We start from the raw sequence: 26,973 nt of genomic DNA, 5'->3' as shown, positions 1-26,973 counted from the left end.
TTGGAGCAAGTTACTCAGCTTTCCTAAGCCTCAGTTTTCCCATCTCTAAAAAGGGGTAAAATTTCTCCCCCTAATAGGACTTCAGTGATAATTAGAGAATGTGTGTAAAGAACCTAGCACATGGCCAGGCATTTAGTAGACTCCTATTATGAAGATTGTAGTGGATGCCATGGTGCCACACCAAATTCCCCTTCACGTCTGAAATGTTCATTCTCCTGGCTGCCAAAGGCTCCCTAGGCCAAAGGAAGATTTCTTTCTCAAGGTCATGACCCTTTTCTGGGGCAGCCCACATTCAATGATAGGTTGATGTGGGAATACAAAGTCTGGTTCCCTTTGCCCCATAAGGGTCATCAGAAGAGTCTCCTTCCATCCTCAGAGTTCCTCCTGAGATCAGCTGAGGACTTTGTTGCCACTGCAGGGGGCTTAATGTCTTCCAGTCCCATTTCCTGGGCTCTCCCACAGCCGCTACTCCCTGGAGCAGTCCTGGATACATTTTCTGCGTGCAAATCTCAGAGTCTTAGATGACCCAAGCTGTAATGATTAGGAGGAAGATGGTGTGACTACTCTACCTCACTGCCTTTAAAGATCTAACCTGCGCTGGTATTGATAAGAATATTAAAATGGTGGCAAATTAACTTACTGGGTTTTATTTCTTACTTATTCTCAGATAAGTTATTTCTTTGTTTATTTGAAGTTCCTATTAGAAAGCAAATACACAAACTCGAATTTCACATGTATGATTTATAAGTGTGATATTTCTTTAGTAAGGACCCAGCTTCAGACTCCTTTCAAACACTGATTGTTCTCAGTAAGTTACACATGTGACTTAGGCAAGATTTATCTCCTTTATTAGAAAAGCAAACCAAACAACAACCAATTCATGAGTTCAGTTATAACTGTTGTTACCTGTTTTTTCTCAAAGTCTAAATCATATATATTGTAAACTCTATTACTAGGCTTAGTAAGAGTATAGGATCATTTGGGCAAACCAATATTCTGATAGAGTTGTTACATTTCCACACATGCATTACCAATTTTTAATGAATTAGAACATCGTAAAACATATTTAACACTAAAAGTCTGCTGCTCACAGTTTAATTTTATTTTTTATAATTCCAAAGGCATTTGACATTTGAAAGGTTATCACTGCATTATAAATGTGCAGAGAGAAGTTACTAGAGAATGGCAGATAGTCAATTTTAATCTGTGTTGATGATTATGATATACATGAATATCCACATTTGCATACATTAATCTTGTTAAATATAAATATGAGGATTATTATAAAAATTGGTAATTGGAGTATAGCTGTTCATGGTCACAGTAGGGAACTCATTTATTTGAGTGGGATTAGATAGATCGATTTTAAATTAAGATAAAATTTACATACATTGCACATTAGGTGTACAGTTTGATGAATATTGAAAACTGCACATAGCCCATGTAACCAACAAACTGATCAAGATATAGAACATGTCCAAAGCAGGGATTATGTGGGAAAAGTCTTCTGAATTTCTGACTGTTCTCAACAGTGTGCTCAACTTCCCCAGAAAGCTGGTCAGCTGCTGGATCCTGGTGCCTGCTTCATTCTTCTCATCTCCATTGATTCTGGCAACTTCCATGCCAATGCACCTTTCCTCTGCTGAACCTCATGGCACACAGTTGTCATCAGATTTGGAGACAACTTCTTTCATTTTCCCAGACGAGGGCTGTTTCCATTTGTATCTTGAACATACATGGTGATCAGATTTCTCCACTCCTTCCAGGAGCTCTCTAAACCTTTGTTCATAAATCTTCCCAGCACAGTCCTGGGTAATGAGTAGGCAGCAAGTCATATGCTTTGCTTTTATAGATGGAAAGCTTGAAGCAAAGTGAAGTTAGATGGCTTCCTGACCAATGAGACTGACCCTGACTCAGAATTATATGACCCAGTCTGTGCCATGGGTTTGTTTTATTTCCTCCAGCAGGAAGGAGAAAATGGTGGATTTCAGGAGGCAGTTATCTCTTTAAGTTTATTTTTCTCACCCCCACTTGAGATGTTACTCCACCATTCAGGGGTGAGGACAGAGCAGCCTGGAGGGAGACAAAGCAGTAAGAGACAGAGATTTGGTGTGAGAAGTCCTGGGTTTTGGTGAAGTTTTGAGAGATCAGAAGCAAAGGAGAAAGAACCAAGGGTCGAAGATTGTCAGAACAGTGGTTCTCAGGGTGCCTGGGTGTCTCAGTCAGTTAAGCGACTGCCTTCAGCTCAGGTCATGATCCCAGGGTCCTGGGACAGAGTCCCACATTGGGCTCCCTGCTCAGTGGGGAGCCTGTTTCTCCCTCTTCCTCTACAGCTCCCCCTGTTGTGCTTTCTTGCTCTCTCAAATGAATGAATAAATGAATGAATGAATGAATGAATGAAATATTTTTTAAAAACCCAGCGGTTCTTAACACTTCTTGCTGTTTTATCTTCAGTAGCTTATACTGGCATTTTTAATTAGACTCTTTCACTATCAAAAAGATGGCAAAGAAGTTTATAAAGAAGTCATTGAATTTTTTTTTTTTAGAAGTCATTGAACTTTCTAAGAAATCCCCCTTCCCCACTCCAAACATTTCTCCCTCCGAATGTTGTCCTTTATGTTAACTGACTGGTTTTGTTGAGATAGCCACATTTAGTTCTTAGGGGAAATATATATTTAGAGGCTTAGGAAATCGCGCCAGAGGATTTTCCATGTTTTCAGCAATGGGAGGTGTAGCCACCTAGTGTTTTAAATTTTACAAAAGGAACTGTGGAACTGGCTTTGCCCCTGCCCTACCTATCCAAATGGAGCCAAAAGACTGGAGTGATCGGAAATGGTTCCACTCTCCAGCTGTTCTTATTGGCTGGCTCACAGTTCACCTCATCTCCTTAGCATAATGACTATGCTGTGGGATTTGACAGTTGCAACATCGAATCTGCCTCAAAGGCTCTTTCTCGCTTCCAGGGAGTTCCAATGGACCTCCTTAGTTTGGTGTAACATCTAACCACAACTTTAATTATTAGTCTTCTTGAGAGAACCAGGGAGACTGTCTCTCACACTATGACTCCATCCACTCAGCTATGAATGAACAATCCAGCTCTTTACAGTTAACTCCCCAAACAAGCTTGACATCCCCAAAGTGTGAGTAAAATAACTATATGCCTTATACATCACTACCTGGGCATGCCACTCCTATTTTGTTTCTTACAAATTATTTTACATTCATTCCAGGCTGAGTTAAACTTTCTCTGGTACCTTCTTCTGACTCATAAGAGCATAAACCTAATCCACTGTAGACAGTCAAGGACTCTCTTTAGTTGTATTTCTGCAAGAGGCATCATCAAGGTTGCTTAGCAGCAGAAATTGGTTTATTAAAAACAACTTTCTATGAGGAAAGCACCTCCATATTTTCCTGTGGATTCATGTCTTCTTGTTGACTGATTTGCTAACTGAATTACTCAAAAGATTTTCTCCTTATATGTGCTGGGGGGGGGGGGATCTAAGGAGCAAAATGGCTGGGAAAGACTTCATATTAGAAAGTGGATGAGACACCTTGAAGCAACTAGGAGAACCATGTTTCTCTGTTCAGAAACCTCTAATTAGGAAGTGTGAGGACTCAGGGTGACCTGCCCTGCTCTCAGGTTTCATTATGGGCTCCTGCAGGATGAGGGAGAAGCTTGGAGAAGAAGGGACATGTGTCAGGCTGGGGATGGGGACAATCAACCCAGGAAAGGATGTAGACTTGAGTTATTACCTCGTGACCTGAGGCACCACAGTTGCCAAACTTATTTTGTTGAACTATGCAGGCTAACAGTTATGCTCAGAAAAATAGCAAAGTTACCTGTGTAAGGGAGGTGGGGGCGGGGAGTCATTGACATTTACTGAATGATTATTAAATGCTAGCCACTGTTTTAAGCATTTTTCTGTACACGAAAATAAATACTATTAGTTTAACACTGTCTTTAAAAATGAGAAACATAGGGCGCCTGGGTGGCTCCATCAGTTAAGCATCCAACCCTTGATTTTGGCTTAGGGTCGTGAGATTGAGTCCCGCATCAGGCTCTGTGCTGGGCATGGAGCCAGCTTAAGATTCTTTCTCTCCCTCTGTCTCTCCCTCCCAGCTCATTTATGTGTGCACTCTCTTTCTAACAAAAAAAATAAAAAATAAAATAAAAACGAGAAACCAAGACTTTGAGAGGTTAAATTCATGAATAAATTTACCTATAAGTAGCAGGGATGGGATCTGAACCCTGGCAGCCAACACTCCTATCCACTGCACTGTTTAGGCCCTTAGTCTCAGATGACTGTGGCCATGGTGGGGGAACTGTGGCTGAGTTGTCAGATTTTCCCATTTTTCAAGGATGCCAGTTTATCTGAATTTATTAATGAGAAATTTCTGAATTTTTAAATTGTTGGTGATATTTTTAAAAAAAAAATGTTTTTGTAAAACTCATTTCAGGTCAGCAACTGAATGCGGGCTGAATGTGATCAAGGATTACTTCCTTCTTGCCAGTCATTAGGTCATTGCTTAACCTGTGTACATATGGGATAAACCTGGACTAAAGAAGTAGAAATGTAAACAGGAACCCACACTAGTCTCATTCTAGTAAATGCCCATTAAGGAAGCTTTGAAATATTGGATCATCAGAGGGAGTTTGATTGCCCTAGGCTTTGCTAGTTTCACCAGAAACCTAGAGAAAATGTGGATTTCAGATTTGTAATGGAGCAGAGTCTAGAACTGTGAGTTTCAGCCAGAATGCTGTAGTTTTATGGTTCAAAGAGGTTAGTGGGTTACAAGTGAGCTGAGATACTGGTCCTTTCAGCCTTCAGGGGGCTGAGAGTTTCTGTGGTCCAGAAGTCCCTTGGTTGGTCACCTCTGGCCTTAAGTAACTCCTCCTTCCAGTTTACTCCATGTTGCAGACATTATAATTTTTAAAAATGTGTGCCATGAAATTAAAACAATTAGGAAGCACTTCTATGGTCTTTTCTTATGTAATACGGATTGCTCTAGTTTACCATCCAGTGTTTTTCTTCTTGATGAATGGGATCTACATCTTTATATGAATTCTTTAATGGAAATTTTGTCCTCTTCTGTTCATCTGGATAGTAGGATATCCTCCTCCTGATTCTCTCTCTCCCCCACTCATGGATCTTTTTATTAAAAACAAATCATTTTGTTTTTGGTGGCTGGGTGGCTCAGTTGGTTAAGATCCCAGGGTCCTGGGATCGAGCCCCGCATCGGGCTCCCTGCTCAGCAGGCAGCTTGCTTCTCTCTCTCTCTCTGCCATTTCCCCTCTTTGTGCTCTCTCAAATAAAATTTAAAAAATCTTTTAAAATTTTTCATCCATCCATTCATTCATTCATTCAAGTTTTCTTCCTGACTTATAATCTCACATAACAATGTGGTATTATTTAGTATCAAGTCATTCAATAATTACTTGTTATTTGTTTGGAAAGGTGAGAGGGTATGGGGCCTACTGGGGGAATCAACTTGTCTTGGTCTGCCTGGGACATTTTTAGCACTGAAAGTCCCATGGACTCCCTCCTTAGTCTTGGGCTAACGAGGACCATTGGTCACCCTAGGCTTAGCAAACATGTGAAGTTGTTACAGGATAAAAGACCATTCTTCATATGGACAGCTAGGTATGAGGAAAAGCAGGGGAGAGTTTCACACAAAATAGCCTCAATTTTTTACTAGATAGATGTAAGGTCACCTGCTGGAGAGGATGGTGAACAGATGGTAGAGGAATTGTCACTCAGTGAACCCTCCCCCATATCCTAAATAACAAACCTCACTTAAGTTGTAGTTACTCAAAACTGGGGGAAATGTGGCTATTATGAAGGGAAGGAAGCACCTAATATGAATCGTTGCCCTCAAAGACCCAGAGGAGGTCAAACACCACCAGGCTGTGAGAGAAGCCAAGGACAGAGCCAGTGAAAAACTCAGTGCATGACTGGGCACAGGTGCATAAGTGTCTGTGCCCTGGGCCTCCATCTGCAAAGTGAAGGGGTGGACCATGCACACCCCTCAAAGTCTCACATGCATTCTAGAATCCTAGCAGTTATTCAAGAATTATAAGGGGAGAGAAATAGTTACACACACATGCACAGACAAATGTTAGAAGTCTCTGGTATGTGAAGCCAAGAGAAGAGGCCAAAAAATTAGGGTTATGACAAGGACGGAGCAAACCCTGGCACAGTAAGAAGCAGACGGTACCCTGGAAGTTTATGAGGAAGGAAGTCGCATTCCCCACATCAGAAACAAACTTCTTACTGTATACCTTTACAATTTAGAAAAAAAATCATTATGGAACAATAGCTTGCAGACTGAGAAGGACTGGAAATAATAGTGTTTCATTTGATCCTCACACAATCCTGGGAGGCAGAGAGCAGAGCTTCTACTCTCCCCATTTTATAGATGAGGAAACTGAGTTTCCAAGTAGTTAAGGTCACAAAGCTAAGTCTTGGATTCTGCTCTCATGAATTTCTGTAATGCTTAAAAAGAAGGGGGGTCAGTTGCATCTTATCACTACACAGCCATTTCAGAAGTGGAAACCCTGGACAAGAGTGTTAGGGACCCAAGGGACACACTGTGCCCTTATGCGGTTATGAGTGCAATGGTTACCCTGCTCTGGAGAGGGCTACTCTTAGTATCACCAAAGAGACGTCACTGTAGATATAGGGTAGCCTGATCAGTCTCTATGCTTACCCTCCCTGTGGTCACACGTCTAATCAGGTCACTGCTGGAGTCCCTTTTCCTAAATGTCCCAGTGCCACAGCTTTGGTGCTTTGGGAAGGCTGTGGGATTGAAATGATCAGAGTCTATGAGGACTCCTACTGTCCTCCTATGTGCTTTATGTGAAGTCCAACGCAACTGTACTACTTTTGCTGCTGTTTAGATTTTTTTGTCCATTATAAATTATTATTCCAAAAATAGACTGGTAATATATTCTTGTACATCTGAATTTAATTAAGAACCTTCTTTCTATTGACACAGATGTGGTTTTACTGCTTCTGGTCAGGCCAGACAAGGGTATCTAAAGACAGATTTCTGAACTGTGGGCCAATTTCTCCAATCTTCTTAACCTAGGGCCCCTGCTCTGAGATGGTGATTTATGACTTTGACATGCTATCTTCAACCACTCTCTGGTCACTAGGGAGTATGTGAAACCTCACAGAAATGCTGCTTCTAGGAGTTAAAGTTGTCCCCTCCAACCTCAACAGGATCCTCCTGGGATTCAGAAGATTACTTAATGCTCTGTATTCTGAGGACTGTCAGAATCACCCTGACCTTACCGAATCATTTCATGACTTGGGAGGGTTGGTGATGGGATTAAATCTTCCACACTGTGGTCCATTTCTGATGTATTTGGCCAATGGAGACTCCAAGGGCATTGTGGACTCCACTTTGTTTCCCAAAAGGACTAACACCGCGCAGAAACTCATGTGCTATTTTGTTCTGTAGCTTCTCTGTTGAGCAATACCGCACCCTTGGAGCTGATGCTGCCTAAAGAATGAGAGGTTTGGGGGAACTGACAATTATTATTATTATAAATTTAAGGATTTTATTTATTTATTTGACAGAGAGAGAGCACAAGCGGGAGGAGCAACAGGCAGATGGAGAGGGAGAAGCAGGCTCCCTGCTGAGCAGGAAGCCTGAGGTGGGGCTCAATCCCAGGACCCTGGGATAATGAGCTGAGCCGAAGGCAGACGCCTAACTGACTGAGCCACCCAGGTGCCCCAGAACTGACAGTTATCACCTAGTACACCTCCCATACTTCTGCATGTGTGAAGACCATACTGCCTGCACCTGGGGCAGTAAAAGCCTACATCCTTTAACAGCCTCACAGGTGTTCACCCCAGCTGTTGGCTCAAATCCCAAGGAACACTGCCTCTTTGGTACATGTCATAATCAGGAGATTATGCCTCTCTTCATCTTCTGGGGTTCACACCATTTAGAGTGGAGAGTTTGGGGGGCAGAGATGATGGGATGACGACATCCATGCATCCATCCATTCATACCTCCATCCAGTTATTAAGGGCCTAGTGTGTGCCATGTGTTACGCTGGATACTGGGCATTCAGTGGTGAACAGAGAAGTCAAGGTCTCAAGGAGGGGTTTCTGTTTCAACAGGAACAGCCCACAGAACTTCATCTGCTTTCGCTTCTGGTGTGTTAGTTACTGCCAAGAGTTTGTAGGTGTTTAGGGGCTTCATCACGTTTGGAAAGCTCTGGCTCCTCTCTGCTCCTTTGGAGACTAGCCCTTAGTTGGCCTTGAATGAGAAGCTGGGTCCTCAAAGTGCCACTGTCAGCACTCTCCGGGTGAGTACTAGGCATGGGGAGGGACCAGGGTGTGGGGCCCTCTGAAGGCTGTGTCATCCCCGGCTCCAGCCACAGAGGTTACATCATGCAGGGAAGCTGAGCTGTCAGCTTGTTGCTAGGCTGTGGCTATTTATTTTTATAAATGAGACTTGTGCTTAATTTAGAAATCTGCTTTTCCTTTTTCTTTCTTTTTTTTCCAGCATCATCTGGCTGTCTGGCACCACCAGAGAAGTGCATTTCTGACCCAACAAGAGCTGGTGGGTGGATGGGGGCAGGAAGGAGGCTGGGGAGAGGACTGATGCCAGCCCGGCTGCCTCACGGGGAAGTAGAAACACGTGGCCATTATGCCATAAGCATCCCTTTGGGCTTCTAGACGGGTTTCACGTGTGACACCTCCACAGTCCTCCCCTGGAACAACACAGTAGAAAGCTGCCCCGGTGCTAAGTCCTCTTCTAAACAACCACACACCGGAATACAGCGCAACAGAAGGCAAGGCCACAAAAAAGAGGATTTTAGTCCTTTGGACTTTCAGTCCTTTGGATGCAGCTATTTTAATAGAGCCACTTTATCGCAGTTATTTTGACGTGAGGATATTTAGATTTGACCTAAAACATCAGCCGATAAATGTGCTGATTTTCAAAAACAAGTGAGTAAAATGGGCATTTTATACTCCTTCTGTGAACTTCCCTCCAGCCCCAATCTTCACCCTATTGCCAATCCTGCCTCTGGGCATCAAGGTGTATGGGTCAGGAACAGGTAAGGGGAAAGGGTGGGAGAGATTCAAAATGGGAGAAATACTGAGGATCAGGTACCGGTCAAGAATGCAGTAAATGTCAGGAAGGAGGTGCCTGTCAGAACTGGGAGCAGGTCAGGAGGAAAGGAGGGTCGAGAGGTCTCTAAATCAATAAAAAGGTCACAGTAACATGGAGCAGAAATAACAGATGGAATGAGGAGTGGGAAATTGCTTATAAATATAAAATACAGTGAGTCCGTGTTTTGGTTCACCTGTTTGGAGGCTGCGTGAGAACAGCTGCGTGAGAAAACAGTCTACTTAGGATTCAGAATCACTCATTTTGGCTTTTCCGTGGGCAGTGTCTGACTCACAAATGTCTACACATTTCCCTTGAGGGCTTGTTTGTGCCTCAGTTTCCACACATAAAATGCAAATGATTATGTCTACCTTCCTCTTTCCCCACCTTTTGCTCTCCCTGCAGGGGACATGCTGAGGATGAGCCAGCAGCTTGTAAACCGCTCCCAGCCACTTGGAGCAAGGTGCTTCTGTGTATGTGAGTGTTCTGTGAGTCACAGATTTGGGAGTCGGGCAAGTGTAGCCGTCTCTGCCCGGTGATTCATGCGCACACACTGATACCTCTAGCTGGAATGTATAGCGTTCGGGATGAATTTGTTCTTGCCACCACAGAGAACTTCATCTGTACCCAAATGCTAATACTTGAGGAGTTTGCACGTGGGCACTGGAATATCGGCCGTGATAAGAGGTGCAAGGAATCTGGCCTTTCTGCTCGTCATCTACAGTTTTAGTATAAAGAACTACAGCAGCATGTCTGTGCCCAATCATCCACTCCCCTCTGCCAGCAAAAAAAATATTTCCAAATACTCTTGCCATTTATCAAACTTGCCAAAGTCCCCCAGAGGCTGTTCCAGTAACTGAAGGCAGAGGGAAGAGAATACTCTCTGCCAGGTTTCACTACCTTCTGTGTTGACTTTTTCTATGACAAGGTGAAGCCTCGCCAATTTGGTCCTGGAACGTCCTTCCAGAACTGGTACAAGGAGGCAGCGGGGGCTGGGGCCTCAGCTTCCAGAAGCCTGACCTGAGGTCACCACGACTGGGCAAGGACCTTCCTCTGAGCCCTCAGAATGGAGGTGAAGGATGCATGGATCTGCAGCTCGGCTGCCCCAGCCCTACTACCAAGTACGTGGCATCACCAACCCTATTCTAAGAGCCAACGAGCCATCTCCTTTGGTACAGTTAATCTTTGTTCCTGCTACCAACTCATCTTTCTTTGTTATTTCTCACCATGTCCCTGCCTTCAGATTTCTTATGGATTCCTTTCTCAGGCATCGTGTTTTGATTCCCTCCTCACATTTACTTCCAGTTGCCAAGAACAACTCTATTCCGGCAGGAAGATATTATTTGGCTTAAAGGAGAGCGAGCAGTGACTTCTCTCCACTAGCATTCTTTGAATTTACGTGGGAATTTATTCTGGGAACTGCTCAGAATCTCCCTCAAGTCTCTCCCTCACCATCAACATGTTTCCATCACAGAGTTGCTTTGCTTACATTGTTTTTAACTGGGTAATGATAAGAGCTTTTCTTTTGAAGCCTGGGTGGAGGGCTCAGCACCCCTCTCCACACTATTACTCCCCAAGGACCTTGGCTGAGCCCACACTGAGTATTACAATGGGTATTGTTACCATTGTTACAGACCTGAGCATTGTCCCCAGTGCTTGCTTGTGAGATAAACCTTGAGTCCTCTTTCAGAATTGTTAGTTTTTCCAACCCTTGGGCATTGAGTTCACCCTTGAGGGCAGTCCGTCCTGAGGGACTGACAAGCATTCTTTGATTTAGCTGGACAGATCGGGTCCAACTGACGCGTGCTTCTCTGGTGACATCCCAGCGCCCTAAATGACACATGCTAATTACCATGGCTGATCCCTAGCCATGTTTTGGGGAAGTTATGTTGCTCCAACCACCACTTTGTATAGTGATTCGGGAATTTGCTGTTTGACACAGAGGCAAATGAAGAGACGGGAGGGTCTGGGCACCACCCAGGCAGCAAGCAGGCCTGCTTGGCCTGTCCCCAGAGGATGTTCTGAGAGCCCCTGAAAGTGTCCTGGTCCTGGACTTGGTCCGCCTGGACCCATGGCAAACAATGGCCTAGTTTCCTCTAGACCAAAGGACATTCTGACCTCCCAGGACAGAATGCCACACTCGAAGGTGAGGGAAAGATCTCCTGGAGAGATCAGACAGCAAGACCCCTGCCACAGGGCCTAAAACCAGTGTAATGGGCCAATGCTGAGCAATGAGCATCCCTTCCATTTGAAGGTGCTTCCAGATACATGAATGGTCTCCTTTAAGTCTGCCCACAAATCTTGGATGTGAATTGGGCAGGTGTTATTACTCAGGTTTTACCAGTGGGGGAACTAAGTTTCAGAAGTTCCCCCAAGACAGTGGCCCAGCTCCTTCCTCCCAGGAGCACCTCATATGTGGGGGCCTTCAACACAGGTTCCTGCTGAGAGCGGCAAGTATGCATCTCCTGGTTGGGCACTGAACAGGAAGACCGTGGCTCTGGTGGTAATAAATTACAGAGCTCTTCAGGTTGGAAGAATCTCTTCTACATATCCAGGAGGGCCCCGGCATCAGGGCTGCATGGATGAGAAACAGAGAACTGAACTCAATGTCTTTAAAAACAATGCCACGTTGAAGTAAGCTTGGAGGTTCCCCATTGTTTTATCTTGTTTTGCCAACCACATGGACTTCTGAGCAGGTGCAGCCTCAGCTACTCCTTACCAGCTTTCAGTCCTGATGAGCAGCGCCATAAATGCTCACTTTCATTGAACGTGCCTGGATTGACTTGCTCTGTAAATTCCTCTTCACGCAGCAGCAGGAGAATCTCTGCAGCATGGGAAGGTAGAGCCAGAAGTCCCTAGAATGGGAGTGGGTTCTTGGATGCCACCTTCCCATCAGTTCTCCTGGGTTCCAGCAGACAGCAGATTGGACTTGCAACCAAGCAGACACATGAAAGCAAACGTGCGCTTCTAACATTTCATAACCTGCCTCCCACAAAACAGAAGGCACTCTTCCCCTTGCATTATTCTCTGCCTTGTTCTTGACATATTTAATGTGCTGAGTCTACAGCCGACTTTGCATTCCCAACACCTCCCACTTGACATGGCTCCTGGTCCCTCCAGGCCTGAGGATCCCAGTCACGTGCTACACCCCACAGAACACTCTTGGCTCTCTTTCTAGCCAGGCTACACTCCTCACCTTGACATTTAGGGCCAGCTGTTTCTTTTCCTCTTCTGCTCCAAAAAATCAGGGTCAGTCAAGATTCACTATTCCCGGGCAGCGTTTGGAGAAACTAATGTTGGGATAAAGGGGGGTTTTCTGTATGTGATGGGTGAAAGCAAGCATTGCCTTTTTGCTCCTATTCCCTGACTTCGCAACAGTGTGAAACCCTAAGCAGAAAGTCGAGACTTTTCCAGGCCTTTGTCTACACAGAGCTGAGCGTATCTTTGAAGTTCTTCTGCTTAAACCAGACAAAGCCATACTGTCCCTTTCCTGGGTCCTTCCTTGTTGATGGCCCAGGCTGAGTGCCGGGTTCAGCTCATTCACCTCAGGGTGTCTGGCATGGGATAGAGTCATCAACAGCCTGAGGGACACAGAGGCTGGACCAGTTCTGTCCCTCCCCTCCCCCGACTTCACATTCTGGAGTTTGGGTGTAATCCAGCTGAAGAATGAAGGGAAGTCAAGTGTCAGATGCTAAGTAATGCCTAAGGGTACCTATGTAAGGGATGATAAAGTCATGTGAAAGAGAGAAAGGGGAAGGGAAAAGAAAGATAACAAATAGGAGAGAGAAAGAAGGGAAAGGAAGAAGAAGTACAAAGTGGTAGTAATGCAGCAGAGTGGCTGAGTGCCACCTACAAAGCTTGGAGTGGCACAAATGCCATCTGTCACCCATCCCTGTTTCAAAGTGGCATCAGGAGCTGGTGAACACATATGTTTGCTCCAGAGAGGACACACAGCTCAGATTTTAGAACCATGTTGCCTCCCATGGTCCCCTGGAGTGGGAATGAGCAAAGCCCTACTTACTTAACCATGAGTGGTCTTGACCAAAGGGTGGTAAAATGCTTTGTAAAAAATATAAATCACTTGTGTAAATATAAGATGGTATTTTTTTCTCCTACTCACCCCAAAACTTGAACACACACTATTAGCACAACTCTCCAAGGTTAATTTTAAGATGCTGGTTTAGGGTATTTTTAAGGGAAGAGACCATGAAAGCTGGATTGAGCATACTGCCTGGCACATAGTAGGTGTTCAGTAAGCATCAGAAATTGAATTAATGAATGAATATGAGAGAAATATAATGAACAACAAATTAATAAGGTACTTGAATATTTAACGTTACTTACTTTTCAAAACCTTCATGGCTTTTGTTCTGGGCCCCAAGGATGCAAAGATGAGAGAGCCCTGCACACACACAGTCACTAGGTGACCTGTGATCACACGCACATGCTGAAGTGCTTGTGCAAGGAAGACATGGACAGGGCACAGTGATGGAGGTGGCAGACTCTGCCCAGGAGCTGCTGAGGTCTCACCAGGCTCTGGAAGACAGAACAGGACAACAAAGGTATGAAACAGCCTGTTGTGTCAGAGAGCTCAATACTTGGGTATGGCTGGGGCAAATGGAAAGTGTGTGTGTGTGTGTGTGTGTGTGTGTGTGTGTGTGTAGGAGTGTGGGCGCGTGGGGAGAGTAGGAGCCTTGGTGTGAGAAAACACAGACAAGATAGAGAACCTTGAATGCCTCCGGTAATCACCAGCTTTGTCACCATAGGTCTTAGAGTGTCTTTTATAAGACCGAACACTGGCAACAGTAGGTTTCACTTATTTAAATCTTCCTGGGAGGCTGAAATTTCATGTATACGCTATTGCTTGGTCATTGGGGAGTGTGTGGGTGTCTCCGTGTCTCCTTAGAGCCTCCAAGCTGATGGGAGAGGGGAACCATCTCTGATGCTCATGTGCTTTCTGGTCTGTATTCCTCTCTGCTGTGAGCTACCTCAGCACAAAATCTCCCTGGTCTCTGAGCAGACTGAGCACAACGGAGCTTTACTCTGTATGTATGTACGCATAGATGAATATATGGCTATATATATGTACGTAAGGATGGATGGATGGATGGACAGACAGATGGATTGGGGGACAGTTGGATGTTCAGAGTCCTACAAAGGCCTTTATGCCCCAAGATTCTCTCCTAAGGGGGCAAAATTCATGTTTACCACCAGTACTTGTTTATCATTAGCCTTGTAGCCTCTCACAGGCACAGAGCCCAGAAGAAACCAATCTGGAATGAAAGGAGACAAGGCTGGAGCCTCCAAAGAACTTAGTGGGGAGCCCGGTCAGAGTTTATTGGAAGTGTAGGCAGCACAGACTCTGAGGCCTACGAGGAAGAAGGGGCTGGAAGGCTCCACAGACCCTCAGGCTCTCTTGTGCCCAGCAGCGCCGGCACAATGGGCCCAGGGCTGGAACATCATGAACACTTCTGCTCCAGAATGCCTTGGGAGCCAAAAGATTTGAGAAAGCCCAAATCAGAGCAGATAAAAGGCAATTATGTTCCCACGTCCTGGGCTCCTGCCACCCTGAGGCTCCCTGGGGATATACTTGTGGTGTTTGGATATTTCTCTCACAAAGGCCTGGAGAGAGAAAAACAGCCACTCAGCATCTAATAAATTATCCACCATGTTCCTGCTTCTGCTGGCCTCATTCTGACACTTCTCTCCTTCTGACTGTAGATAACAATTACCCTCTAATTGCTTAGATAATCTTGTTCATGGAGCTACAGCAATGACAAAAAGCTCTCATTTGTTATTGCTTGTTCTGAACGTTGATTCAAGCCAAATCACAACTCAGTTCTACATATGATTCTCTTCTCAAGAGCAGAGCACCTCACTCCACCCCTACTAAGCAAGGTCTTTGGAGACTCAGTGGGTGTCACAGCATGTAATTCTTGCCTCTTTCTTGGCCCAAGGGCTGCACCTGACTTCCAGGAGGTCACTAATCAGCCTTCCCCAAACAAGGCACCAAAGAGGGGTCCTTGTGTATTGGAGGGCCACCAGCCAGCAGTGGGTGGAGAAGAAGTCCAGGAAGGCAGTGAGTGGATCCCAGTCCCCACCCCTCTAACAGTGGATATTCCTGGAATTCAGAACCAGCCTTTGACTCTCTGTGCCATTATATCTTTTTCCAGAGCACAGAACTGAACGACAGAGAAATATCACAAATCATTGACTTAAATAGTATTCAATGCTTAATGCTGGATGCTCCATAGTCTTTCAGAAGCTTATTTCCCGCAATATGAGTACAGATTATGCCTTGAAGGCACCACAAATATACAGAATATATGGAAATATGAGGTGGAGGTGCAAATCAGACGTAGCCATGAACATGGATTTTCAGAGCAACAGTCAAAAGGAGAATGCTTGAGAGAAATACCCAAGTACGAATTGAAGGTCAGGAGGTCAGGCTTGGAGATCTAAGTTGCTGGATTAATTACTTGGTTCATTTGTCCAACTCTATTTATTGAGGACCTGTTAAATGACAAGTACCAAATGAGGCACAGAGAGTTTTTAAAAAGAAAAAAACACTGCCCGTGGCTTTGAGGAGCTCACACTCTGGTGAGAACTCAAGTATGAAGGTACTACATAAATAATCAGAGTACAACAGTACAGAGAACATAAGAGGATCAGGAAAGCACTGAGGAAAGATGGATGGACTCAGCCTGAGGAGATGGGACCCCCATTTGAACTGGGACTGGGAGGGCTTGGTGACCTTCTGAAAGATTTTCTAAGGGCATTTCAGGCCTGGAAGCCGAAAGAACAAGGAGTCATGAAAAGAATGTGAAAATGTTCCAACGATCAAAGAATCTGTGGAGGGAGCCATAGTGAGGGGATGTTGCTGGAAAGAGGCTGGGGCTAGCTCTGAGTAACCTGTGATGGATTTGGGCTTTTACTTCAAAGGCTCTAAGTGGGGAGGGGGAATAAAGAGATTCACTCTGGCCAGCGTGGAGGGGAATGGATGGCATGAATAGGAGACAAGTGGGAAAGTGGCATAATTAGTGCAGCAGAGAAGAAACTTCCAGAGACCTATGCGAGATGGAGGCTTTGTCTTTTCAGTGTGTTTGGGGCACTGTTACACAGAGATGTTTTATTTGATTCCCTTAACCTGCTTATTCTGGAAACCTGTCCCCACATTTTTCTTGGGCCTTTAGATCCAGCCTCTGTTTCTGCAATGTCAGGGTGTACACTATTTTTCACCCTTGGTCAGGGAGGAGAGACCCCAGGGTGCACACTCAGGTTAATGGAAGTTTCACATCACAGGTTGGACTCAACTTGAAGTCCCTCATTTATGATCAAAATAATTGTGCTTTCTCTTTTCAAGTTGACAAATTCTCACTTGAAGCTGAAGATATTTGTGTAAGGACACGGATCTCTCCTTACTTTCTCTTATCAAGGGTGTTAATAATCCAGGGATCAAGACTCAGCTGGCCTACAAACACTGATTTATTGGACACTTGCTGTTTATCCTTCACATCATTATTACAGGTTGTGTTCAAGAAAGAGTGAATATTGTTCAATGGCCAGAGGAAGGTTCAGACCATGAGGAAGGATCAGGTCAGGTGTTCAGAGCAATAAGCAGCCCCTACCTGGTGCTGAACTCAGCCAATCTAGAGCTAATGGTGAACATCTGTCCCTCTCCGACGTATTGCCCATTTGCTTGGAGTATCTCTGATGACTCAACAGCCTCAGACTTCATACACACAAACATCTGTTTGGAATAATTGTCATGTTGTTTCCAAATAATTTCTGTGAAAGGTGATAAATGAAAGTGCTCTCCAGGAGGCCTCAAAATGAGCTCTACTCTGGACCTTGACCTCTCCTTAGTTTCTCCACCAAGGATGTTAATAATCCACGGGTCAACCATCAGTCGACCCATGGTCAAAGATTTATCGGACACCTGCTCTTTACACTTCACACCACTATTCTAGGTTGTGTTCGAGAAAGAGTCTAGACTGAGTCTCAGCAAAAGTCCCTTTTAATTCCTCCCACTACCTGCAATGCTTCTTGCTATCTTAGGACAGCCTAAGTGGCTGTTGTGAAAACTAATCTCTCTTAAAATGCTTGTAAAGCCTGATGCACATCAGTCATCTGCTCCCCACCAATGGACAGAGAAACAAGAGAAGGGCTAGTCGCTGAAATGCTTTTCAGATATAAATCTCCAACCATACTGAGGAAGCAGCCTCTCCCTTGGAGATGGTACATTGATTTGCCTAAAAACAAACAAACCTACATTTGTCTGAGCCTGTGTCCCATTCCCCAAAGGTAACATATTCCGGAGAATAAAACAAAATGAAAATATATTGACTCAGGACGTCCTGTATGTGTGAGTCTCTGTTAAGCTCCACATAGGTACTATAGGGTCACAAAAAAACCAAGACTTGGCCTCTGACCTCATAGAGCTTATATTTTACTTGGGGACACACAGAGCTGAATAAATACCTTTAAGGTCCTAACATGAAAAGATATGGTCCCTCCCACCCATATATAGACCAAAATTTTTAAAAACCAAGCATATGTAAGACACAGACTACATGTATGTAAAAATTCTAGATTTTCTGACTGCAAAATTCTGGACAGTTAATTGAATCAAAGCTGAACTTTTCTCATGTTTTTGTGGCCCTGCATTATTGATTCTTAAAGTATGTGCTTCATCTGCCTACTAGAAAACAGATGGGGCCTGAACTATACACACCGCAAGATACAAGACTGATCACTCCAGACAATATTATAAGAAAAAAAGGACATGGGGGTCCCTGTGTCATTCAGAGTTCTCAAGAGAAATAGAACTAGTAGAAGATTATATACATATGCTATCTACAATATATTTATAGTGCACATACACACACACACATACACATATATATATATACACAAGTGCATAGAGAGACAGAGAATAGGAGATTTTGTATATATATGTATATGTATATACACATAATTACATATATGTATGTATATATGTATATAAACATACGCATATATAGAGAGCGAGACAGAGACAAAGACAGAGAGAGAAAGATTTATTTCAAAGTATTGGCTTAAGGGAATATGAGGGTAACTGGCAAGTCTGAAATCTGTTAAGTCAGGAGCAGCAAACTGGAAACTCTCAGGCAGGGGCTGATGCTGTGGTCCACAGATGGAATTTTTTCTTCCTCACGAAAACCTCAGTTTTGCTCTAAAGGCCTTTAAACTGATTAGATAAAGCCAGATTATCAAAGATAATCATTACTTAAAATCAATTTAAGTAGCTTTTAATCACATCTACAAAATACCTCTACAGCAACACCTAGATTAGTGTTCAATAAATGACTATAGCCTGGCCAAGTGGACACGTGGCATTGACCATGACAGTCCTCTACAAAGGATTTGGCCAAGGCCAGGGTGGATGAGCAGAAGGAAACTTGGCTGTTGAGAGCTGGAAGGGGATTTGGAGATCACCAAGCCCAATCCTTCCGCACACAGGCAAAGGGCCTACAGTGCTTGGTTTGTACAAATCTTGAAAACTGATTTTCCCAACCCAGAAGCGTGTTTTATTGAGGAATTCAAGGGGATTGTTACAGATGCCTGGGGTCTAGATTTTTTGTTGATCAAGGCCTGATGGAGCAGAATGTACACAACAGATGTCTAAACAACATTTTTTTTCCAAACAATATTTTTAAATTAGGTCACATGGGTATTAGAACTGGGTCTGAGGCTTAGTTCTACCCTTTGAGGATAGGGTCCAAGACTGTCCGTTCACTGATACCTCCCTAGGGCCTAGCCGAGTTGTGGTATGTAATAGGTGCTCGAAAACATTGGTGGAATTCATGAATTGAATGAATGCATGGAATTTAGGCCAGGTGGGTGTGCAATATCCTGGTTCTATCCATAGGAATGCAGACGCAGAAAGGAAATATTTTAAGCATGAAATATGGTGTTTTCTGAGTTTCCTCATCAGTCCAATGGAAGTGGTAGTGTATTACCTATTTAATAGCGCAATTCTAAGGACTATATGGGTAGATAGATATAAATATAACATTTAGCACAGCACTTGGTATATAGTAGGTGCTCGGTAAATGGTAGTGATTACTATAATCAACATTATTTCACACTATCCAATTCCAATAGATGCTGTTGGTGCCATACCCAGACTACTTTTACCAGACACTGCACCCATCCCCCAGCTCTGGGAATTGAGTGCTAACAGCTCACAGCTGCCCCCTTCTCCAGAGAATTGCCCTCCACTGAAACAAAAGCTGTGTTCACCAGGCAGTTACGGCTCCCTTCTCCCAAGGGACAGCTCACAGTCAATGACTGATTCATAGGAGAAAAAGAGTTAGCCTTAAGATGGCACCAATCCTAAAGCTCATGGTAATCAAACTGCAGCTAGTGCCGAGCTGGGCTCACATGTTGGCATTTCCCCTGCCTTTTTTCTGCTCCTCCCACTCCCTTTCTCCTGAGAGCATGTCCTCAATAAATCGCTTAGACAAGACTCCTCGTCTCCAGCTCTGCTTCTAGGGTATCCAACTTAAGACATGGTTACTTGGAGACAGCTCCCCTTCCTTGTCTATGCAATAATGAGCCATTTTGCTCATTGTGGTTCTGCTATTCAGATCCTTGGGTAAGTCATATGATGCTCCTAGCCAGAAGAGTAAAATGGCTTTGCCTCTCCAGCTGGCTCATCCACATCACACCTATCCAGTCAGAGAGGCTGAGTGCTCTTTATCTTACATTTTGCCTAATTCTTCCTGGCCAAGTCTATTCAATTAGCTTGGCTTGCTCTTTAAATCAAATAATCACACTTTTGACCACCAAACTCGAATTTCAGGGAAAACATTCATTCATCTGTCCATCCATCCATCCATCCAACCATTGAATAGTTATGGAGTGTTGTCCAAGTAGCCAGGTATTGTGCTAGGCACATGGCTATAACATAGATAAGACAGAGTACTTGCCCTCCAGGAACTCATTCTGGAGGGAGAAATGGACAAGCAAATAGGCAATTGTAAATGAAGTTTATGATCCGTGCTCTAATATGATGCTAAGAGAACACAGAGAAGCTCCTATATCAGGCTGGAGGTTTAAAACGCTTGGTTTTTTATTGTGGTTGACCTACACACAAATAAATAGAATGGAAATCTCCTAGAACACTGCAAACCAGAGTGGTTACTTCAAAGAATAAGGTGTTACAACATAGAAAGAAGTGTAGTTTTAAGCACAAAGAATGGCTGCCTAGTGATGGGCAGAATAACAAGATATAAATGCAAAGGACTCTGCCTGCTGTGTTATTACTGCTGTAGCTTTGCTCCCACTCAAATGCTCACTTCCCCCAAAGAAAGGGAAGCCAAATTACGGTTTCTGCCTGGGGACTGGCTAGATCCGTGGTAATCAAAACCAAGTTCTCCCACTGGCTTTCCACCACCGTCATGGCTGATGGCCCACAGGCACAGTCAGGATGCAGGGGTCTCACTGCACAATTGCCTTATTGTTGCTTATTCCTCCCCTGCTGTTCATCAACCTACTCCTGCAAGACACGCAGAGGTGATAGCATGACTATGAGGTTAGGAATGGTAATTGTTCTATGTTGATATTAGTGTGGCTGGTGCTAATGTGAAAATAATTACTACTCTGTGCCTTTATGGCCATTTTCATTGCCCTCTGGTGGTTATGCACTTATTTGGCTATAGATGGTAATGATATAATGCATGGTGGCTATTATTGCTTTAGCTATACAACTGGGGAGGGAGGGGGTCAGAGAGGAGGAGGTGTTTGGGAAGGGCTGGGACTTAATAAATCATTTATTTATTTTCTTGAGAATTTTTTTTTTTTTTTTGTCTTTGCAGAGAGTCCTCTTTGGCTGTAAGAATATAAAGTCCTAAGAATACCAGTGATTTGGTGATCAAGAACCCCAAGAACTTATGCACAAGTCAGCGCTTTTGGTGATTATGGGCTGAAGTCTGAAAGATAAGAAGCGATCCTTATCTGAAAGATAAGAAGTGAGAGGAGCACTGATTGTAAGCCTTGCAGTTGGTCTAGATTCCTCTGTCTCATGTATTCTCCTGTGTAGTCTCCTTATTGGCTACAGAATAAAATAATGAACTTTCTGAGATGCTTCAAGATCTAATTTCTGCCCACCTTTATAACTTCACCTCCTTTCCCATTCCCTTGTCATTCCCAATAGCCTGTGTATGACTCATTGTTCTTCCCCAGGTCCATCATGCCTTCTCCTCACATGCTGCTCTTACTCCCTGGAATGCCCTCATCCTTCAGAGGCTAGTTCATCTGAGAGCCACCCCTGACTCTGCCAGGCAAACATGATCACATCTTTCCTGTGCACTGGGTGTTCTTCCTAACCACACTGTATTGTAATGGTGTATTGGTTCACCTGTTTCCCCATAAGGCCGTGAACTTCTAGAGGTTCATGAGGTTTTTCTCTTTAATTTCCAGTACCTGGTAAAGTGTCAGGCACATAGCGATTATTTAATATGTGCTGCAATAAAGGAATAAAGTGGGTTTCCTCCTCATGGGCTAAATGATTAAAAATGGATTAAATGGATTAAAATGATAAATCAATTATACTTTATAAGGATCATACAAGATGTTTTTATCAACATACAGTTACAGTTACATAATCACATGTTAGAAGGCCACTTTCCCCTTCTTCATGGACCTCACATATGCTGTTCCCTCTGCTTAGGACACTCTTACTTTCTCTTCATGTAATTCCAGCGTAAATGTGTATCCCTTAAAGAAACTCTGATTGAGCACCTTTCCAATCGTTATCACACTAGTCTGCGTCCCGTTATAAATCCCCATGGCATCTATATGTTGTTTTCCATTTTATTTATACAAATTATAATTAGAAAATATTTGTTTAATTATTTTTTTAGTAATTGTCTTATCTACAAAACATTAAGCTCCTTGAATGCAGGGGCTATATTTGTTCTATTCACCACTGTGTTCCCAGGCCTGGTATATTGCCTTGCCTACAGAGAGTACACAATAAATATTCCAAATAAGGAACTGAAAAAAGTCCCTAAAGTAAGACATACTTCTGTTATCTACTTATATGCACACATTAAAAGGTTACATAACTATATCTCTTTTCAGAGATAAGCTGAAGTATACGTTTTCTTACATAACATTTCAAGGAACACACTGAAATTTCATCAATTTGGACTAAGGGGAGAAGAAAGGTTCTTTTAAATATGTGGTAAATTTCAACTTCGGGCTTATTCCAGATCAGTTTAATTCAACATCTACTGGGCACCTACTTTGTGCCAGGCACTGTCGTAGACTCAACACAGGGTCTATGAACATGAATATGACATGGCACTTGACTTTGAGATGCTTAAAGCCCTTTTATTCTGTCTCTAGCACAGTGACTGAGCCATAGGAGATGCTCAATGATTCTTGTTGTTGTTATAATGAATGAGTAAATGAATAAAACTAGTGTTTTTAATTAGAGATCCTGCAAGACTATTTTTAATGGATTGTTTACAATTAGGAACACTCACTCTAGAGAGATCTAGACCCTCAAAGTTCCTCCGTCTTTTTCCTTCAATCAACTAAGTTAAAGTTCCCCTCATATATTCGAGATTCTGTAAGATTTAGCCATATGAAGTTACCATTTTTGTGCATCAAAAAATGACTATCACACTTCACATGTGTCAATCTAATACTTAGAAAATCCACTGCTAAGGATGGTGCCAAGGTGACCATCAAAGTGTCTATATTTAAATGTTCCAGATTCCAAATGAAAGAACTGTTTTCCTTATCTTGGCCTGGGTCCTCCTGGCTTATATCTTCAAAGCTATTCAGAAGGGTCTGCTAAACCCACTGCTTCTTACATTCTCCCTAAGATCATAAATGCTGAGAGTGCTATGCAGAAATAATATGTTTTAGGATCACTTAAGAAAGTTTAGCATTTTATAGGCAATTAATAAAAGCCCAGCACAAAGTAAATGTACACAAAAAGTAAATGTACAAAAGTACATTCTTTGAATGAGAACTAAGCAGCACAGCAGGTATTATTCACATCATAAAGAAATCACCAGTTGGCAGGGATGTAGGAGCTTGTGGGATGGTGGTTGGTGAAGTCCCTTCATTTCTGGAATAAGAGTCACCTGTTTGGCTATTGTCCCTGGGTCTTTAACTCCACTGCCCTGCTCCTGTCCCATGGGGCCAACACCCACAGGCCTGAGCTGTCCTCTGAACTGCCTAATCCACAGCCTCTAAGACTTTATTGCTCATGCCACCCTTACTCCATTTTCCAAGCAAATGGTGTCACTAGCTCCCAGCGTCTTGCCTCATCTCCTGTCTATGGGGTAATTACACTGTTAAAAATCTCACAACCATATTTCTTTACCAGGATTGCCCTAGATTTCCCTCCTTAAGAGAGACTGCATTTTCTCTGGTCACTCAGAATATCATCTCAGGATGTTGACAGAGCACTAGAGATCCAACCCCCAGCACTACCCCTATTTGTCTGATGTTGTCTATGTACCTCTCTGCTATTTCCCAGCCCCAGAGATGGGTGGTTTTTGTCCCCACAAGAAGACCTGGACAGAAATGGGGATGGGAACACAGGATCCTCTAAGTCAGGTTCAAAGATCATCTAATATCATCGTCAAAACTTAGCCTCCATTCAGCTCCCTCTTCACACTTCCTATTTCCCAGGCTTACTGGAAAGGTGGAGGAGAAGCCAGATGAGAGGGGTGAAGCCCAAGACCTTGGGTATTTTTATTAGGCAAGAGTCAAGACTGGCCTGGACAAACAGAAGGGTATTGTGTAGTTCAAGGCCACCACAGCTATAGAAGCCACTGTCACTTTAGCAAGAACTCTGACCTGGTTTCCAGGGAGAATTGTTTGTTGCTTTTCCCTATAGGTATTGTCCTTTTTTGTCCTCCAGAGAAATAAATCCCTGCTCCCATTGCACAGGATTTAACCTTCAGTTTGAGTCCTTGGTCTCCTCTCAGCTACCAGGTCCCACCTCCCTCTCAATCTTTCTTTTTCCTTGTTCTGTGACACTTGCTGAATGGGGCACACAGAGTTTGCAGTCACTGCAGTACACCTTGTGATTGTGAGGTAATTGGATATTATCACCTCAGAAAGTCTTCAAAATTATCATGAGGAAGTGAGGCATTCTTCTCCTGGCAGGTTATCTGTGTGGTTAGATAAGATGACTGCTACATTCCATTCCAACCATGTCATTCAGCCATTCTTCCATAGTGGGCACTTCCATGAAGACACTGAGGGATGTGACAGTCCAAAGCGCTCACCTAAAACAGAATTCCAAACATAGAGTCTATACTTGGGTTTCTAATCATCAGTCCATATGTAGTCTGTCCACCATTAAGGGCTAGGTTTCCTCTCTCTTTTGTTTTTCTTCCTCCTGCCCTTCAGGAGTTTTAAGAAAGTCCGAGGCATCTTGTAGATGGTGACAAAAGTATTCATTATCAAAGAGGGTTCTTGTCACAAACCCATTTTGTCATACACAGTGTAAAGCACAAATATTAATACGCATGGCTTTATGAGCTAGATTGTTTGGGTATAAACCTCAGCTCTGCCCATTTTTAGCTTTTTAAACATGAATATGTTATTTAACCTCTCTATGCCTCGGTTTTTCATCTACAAAGTGAGGATTTTAATAGGATGTAACTCGCAGGTCACTGTGAAGACTAAACATACAGCACTTAGAACAATGCCTGGCAAAAGCTGACAAAAAAAAAATTCCAGTATTGGTAATAGTAGTAAAAACAGTATTTGCCTCAGAGTTTTCCGGCGGTGTTTCTCCTACGTGAGAACTCCCGGAACCCCTTGAATATTACCCTGAACCCTCTGAGCTCTCTGGCACCCGAGACTGGAAGTCAGAAGACCTGGGACCTTCTGAGGCTACACACAGACTATTCACGAACAACCTACCACGGGCCAGTCCTGGCGCTAGATTCTTCTCCTGTTATTTTATGTATTCTTCACACCGGTTTCACAAGGTGGCTATAATTTCCCCCATTTCACAGATGAGGAAGTAAGCTCACAACAGTTGAACCACTGAGCCAATGTTACCAAGCCCAAAACACGGTTCTGTCAGGAACCATTATTAAAATCCCAGCACGCGGTTCTTAGGGAGAGTCACTCAACCTGTGACCCGTAACTTCTCCTGCCTGTAAAGCTGTCATATCCCTGCCGTGTCCATCTCACGGGTGAGAATCCCAAGAGAAAGCGTTTAGGCAAGTCGGCTGTAGGCCGTGAAACGTCAGCAGGGATCGGAACCAGCACCGTAAGCACAAGGAAGCGCCCAGAAGCGTCAGCAGGAGACGCCAACGCCGGGGGAGACTCCGGATCCCACCTCCCGGCCGGACCCTGGGGGCGGGCGCTCGATTGAGTGGCAGGAGCACAGGCCAATAGGGCTGCGGGAGGCGGTGGGGCGGGGCTGCCCCCGGGCCGCGCTCGGACTTGTGGGAGGGCAAGCGGGCCCGGGGCTCGTCGCGGTCTTTAGCCCCGCGGAGCGTTTGTTGGGCGCCGGTCTGTGGGTTTTATCAAATACCCAGGCGGTCGCAGCCCGCGCTGAGAGGCCTGGCCTCAGTGTGAGGAGACTGGCGAAAGCTCGTTAGCGAGAACAGCAGGTTGCTGGCGAAGTCACGACGTGGTGCAAGTGGCCTCAGCTGGCTCTCGGGCTCTGGAATCCGGGTGTCTGGGCAATTGGTGGTTGTGATCAAGACCCAGGGGACCCCGGCCGTCCGCTTCCTCTGTCATTCCTGAATGTTCCAGGCCCTACTGGGAACTAGGGAAGGCTGGGGAAGGAGCGGGGATGATTTTCCTACCGGAAACACATTTTCAGTCATCGTAGAAGAAGAAATCCGGACGGCAGGATCTTGGCTCTCACGTTTTGATATGATCCAGCCCCTTTGCTTCTTACAGCTGCCACCACCATTCTCTCGCATGCTTTTTATCGCCATAATTCTGACTGGATTTCCTGCTCCAAGATTTGCCTGTTACTGTCAGTCCCACCGGGGTCCACAATGATTGGTGTTAAATGGTCAGGATATTCCCCTGCATAAAACCCTTCTGTGATTTCCCATTGCCCTCAGGATAAAGGCCTGATGTTGAAAGAACGTGGCTTTCAGGGCAATAGAGGTTCTGGCCTCCTGCCCCAGCCCCATCTCCAGATACTTTTCATTCCCTTTCCCCAGTTAAGCGTGTGTGAGATAAATAAATGAATGAGTTATTTCTTGAACTATCAGCAATATTGTCAGAAGAGAAGTCCTCCATAATTTGAAAACTCATTGTGTTCGGTAATCACCTGAGTTGGAGAAGTCAACTCTGCCCTGGCATCCAAGAAGCCTCAAATCTAGTGCTTGCTTATCTGCTCATTTTATTGTGTCATCTGCCACATATTTCTTCCAGTCTCTGTTACTTTATTTATAAAATCGAGCCAGTGAAGTAATGTTTCCTATTATTTTTACTTTTTCAAGGTATTTCAAAGATAAATCTAACAGTACATGGAAAAGGATTATAAATTCAGAGTATTGTTAATATATGTCCATTATACCCAGGTACGTTCCATTAATTACCTTTAAATCTTTTTCTGGGTCATGTAGAATCTCTACTTTATATACATTGTGTAATACCTGAGGTTTATTTTTGTATCAGGCATGGATTTAAAGCACCCCACAGGTACCTTTTCCTACGGCTGGATCTGAGGAGCGGGCCTGACTTGTAAGCCTTGTCCACTTGTGCTCACTAGTTACTGTACTTAACAGAGGGACCTAGCGAGAAAGTAAGATAGAAGATGCCAGCTAAGGAGTCCTGCCTGGATAAAGAAAA

The 26,973-nt window shown here is 43.9% G+C and overlaps 1 protein-coding gene and 1 long non-coding RNA gene across 6 annotated transcripts; one reads left to right on the top strand and one right to left on the bottom strand.

The window, feature by feature from the left end:
* Window positions 1–1,349: 1,349 nt before the first annotated feature.
* On the bottom strand, window positions 1,350–26,973 carry LOC135363837 (uncharacterized). 5 transcript variants are annotated; one of them, XR_010409994.1, is made up of 6 exons: window positions 25,072–26,973; window positions 23,995–24,428; window positions 13,474–13,665; window positions 12,326–12,419; window positions 7,296–7,506; window positions 1,350–1,808 (listed from the first exon to the last, which is right to left on the bottom strand). It is a non-coding gene; the product is annotated as an uncharacterized LOC135363837 (long non-coding RNA). The 5 variants fall into 5 exon arrangements; XR_010409995.1 differs by lacking the exon at window positions 12,326–12,419 and having other exon boundaries at window positions 1,350–2,073; window positions 25,072–26,970; XR_010409993.1 differs by lacking the exon at window positions 12,326–12,419 and having other exon boundaries at window positions 25,072–26,969.
* Window positions 8,277–9,275, top strand: SMIM2 (small integral membrane protein 2). The gene is given in 3 exon segments (XM_054505901.2): window positions 8,277–8,320; window positions 8,596–8,626; window positions 8,628–9,275. Coding segments are annotated over 3 exon segments (351 nt in total). The 3' UTR covers window positions 8,904–9,275.

Source organism: Mirounga angustirostris, unplaced genomic scaffold (assembly GCF_029215605.1).
Source record: "Mirounga angustirostris isolate CCGP_5_RB_7025 unplaced genomic scaffold, mMirAng1.0.hap1 SCAF_3, whole genome shotgun sequence".
In the NCBI taxonomy this organism is placed as follows: Eukaryota; Metazoa; Chordata; class Mammalia; order Carnivora; family Phocidae; genus Mirounga; species Mirounga angustirostris.
This window is presented reverse-complemented; position numbering and strand designations above follow the sequence as displayed.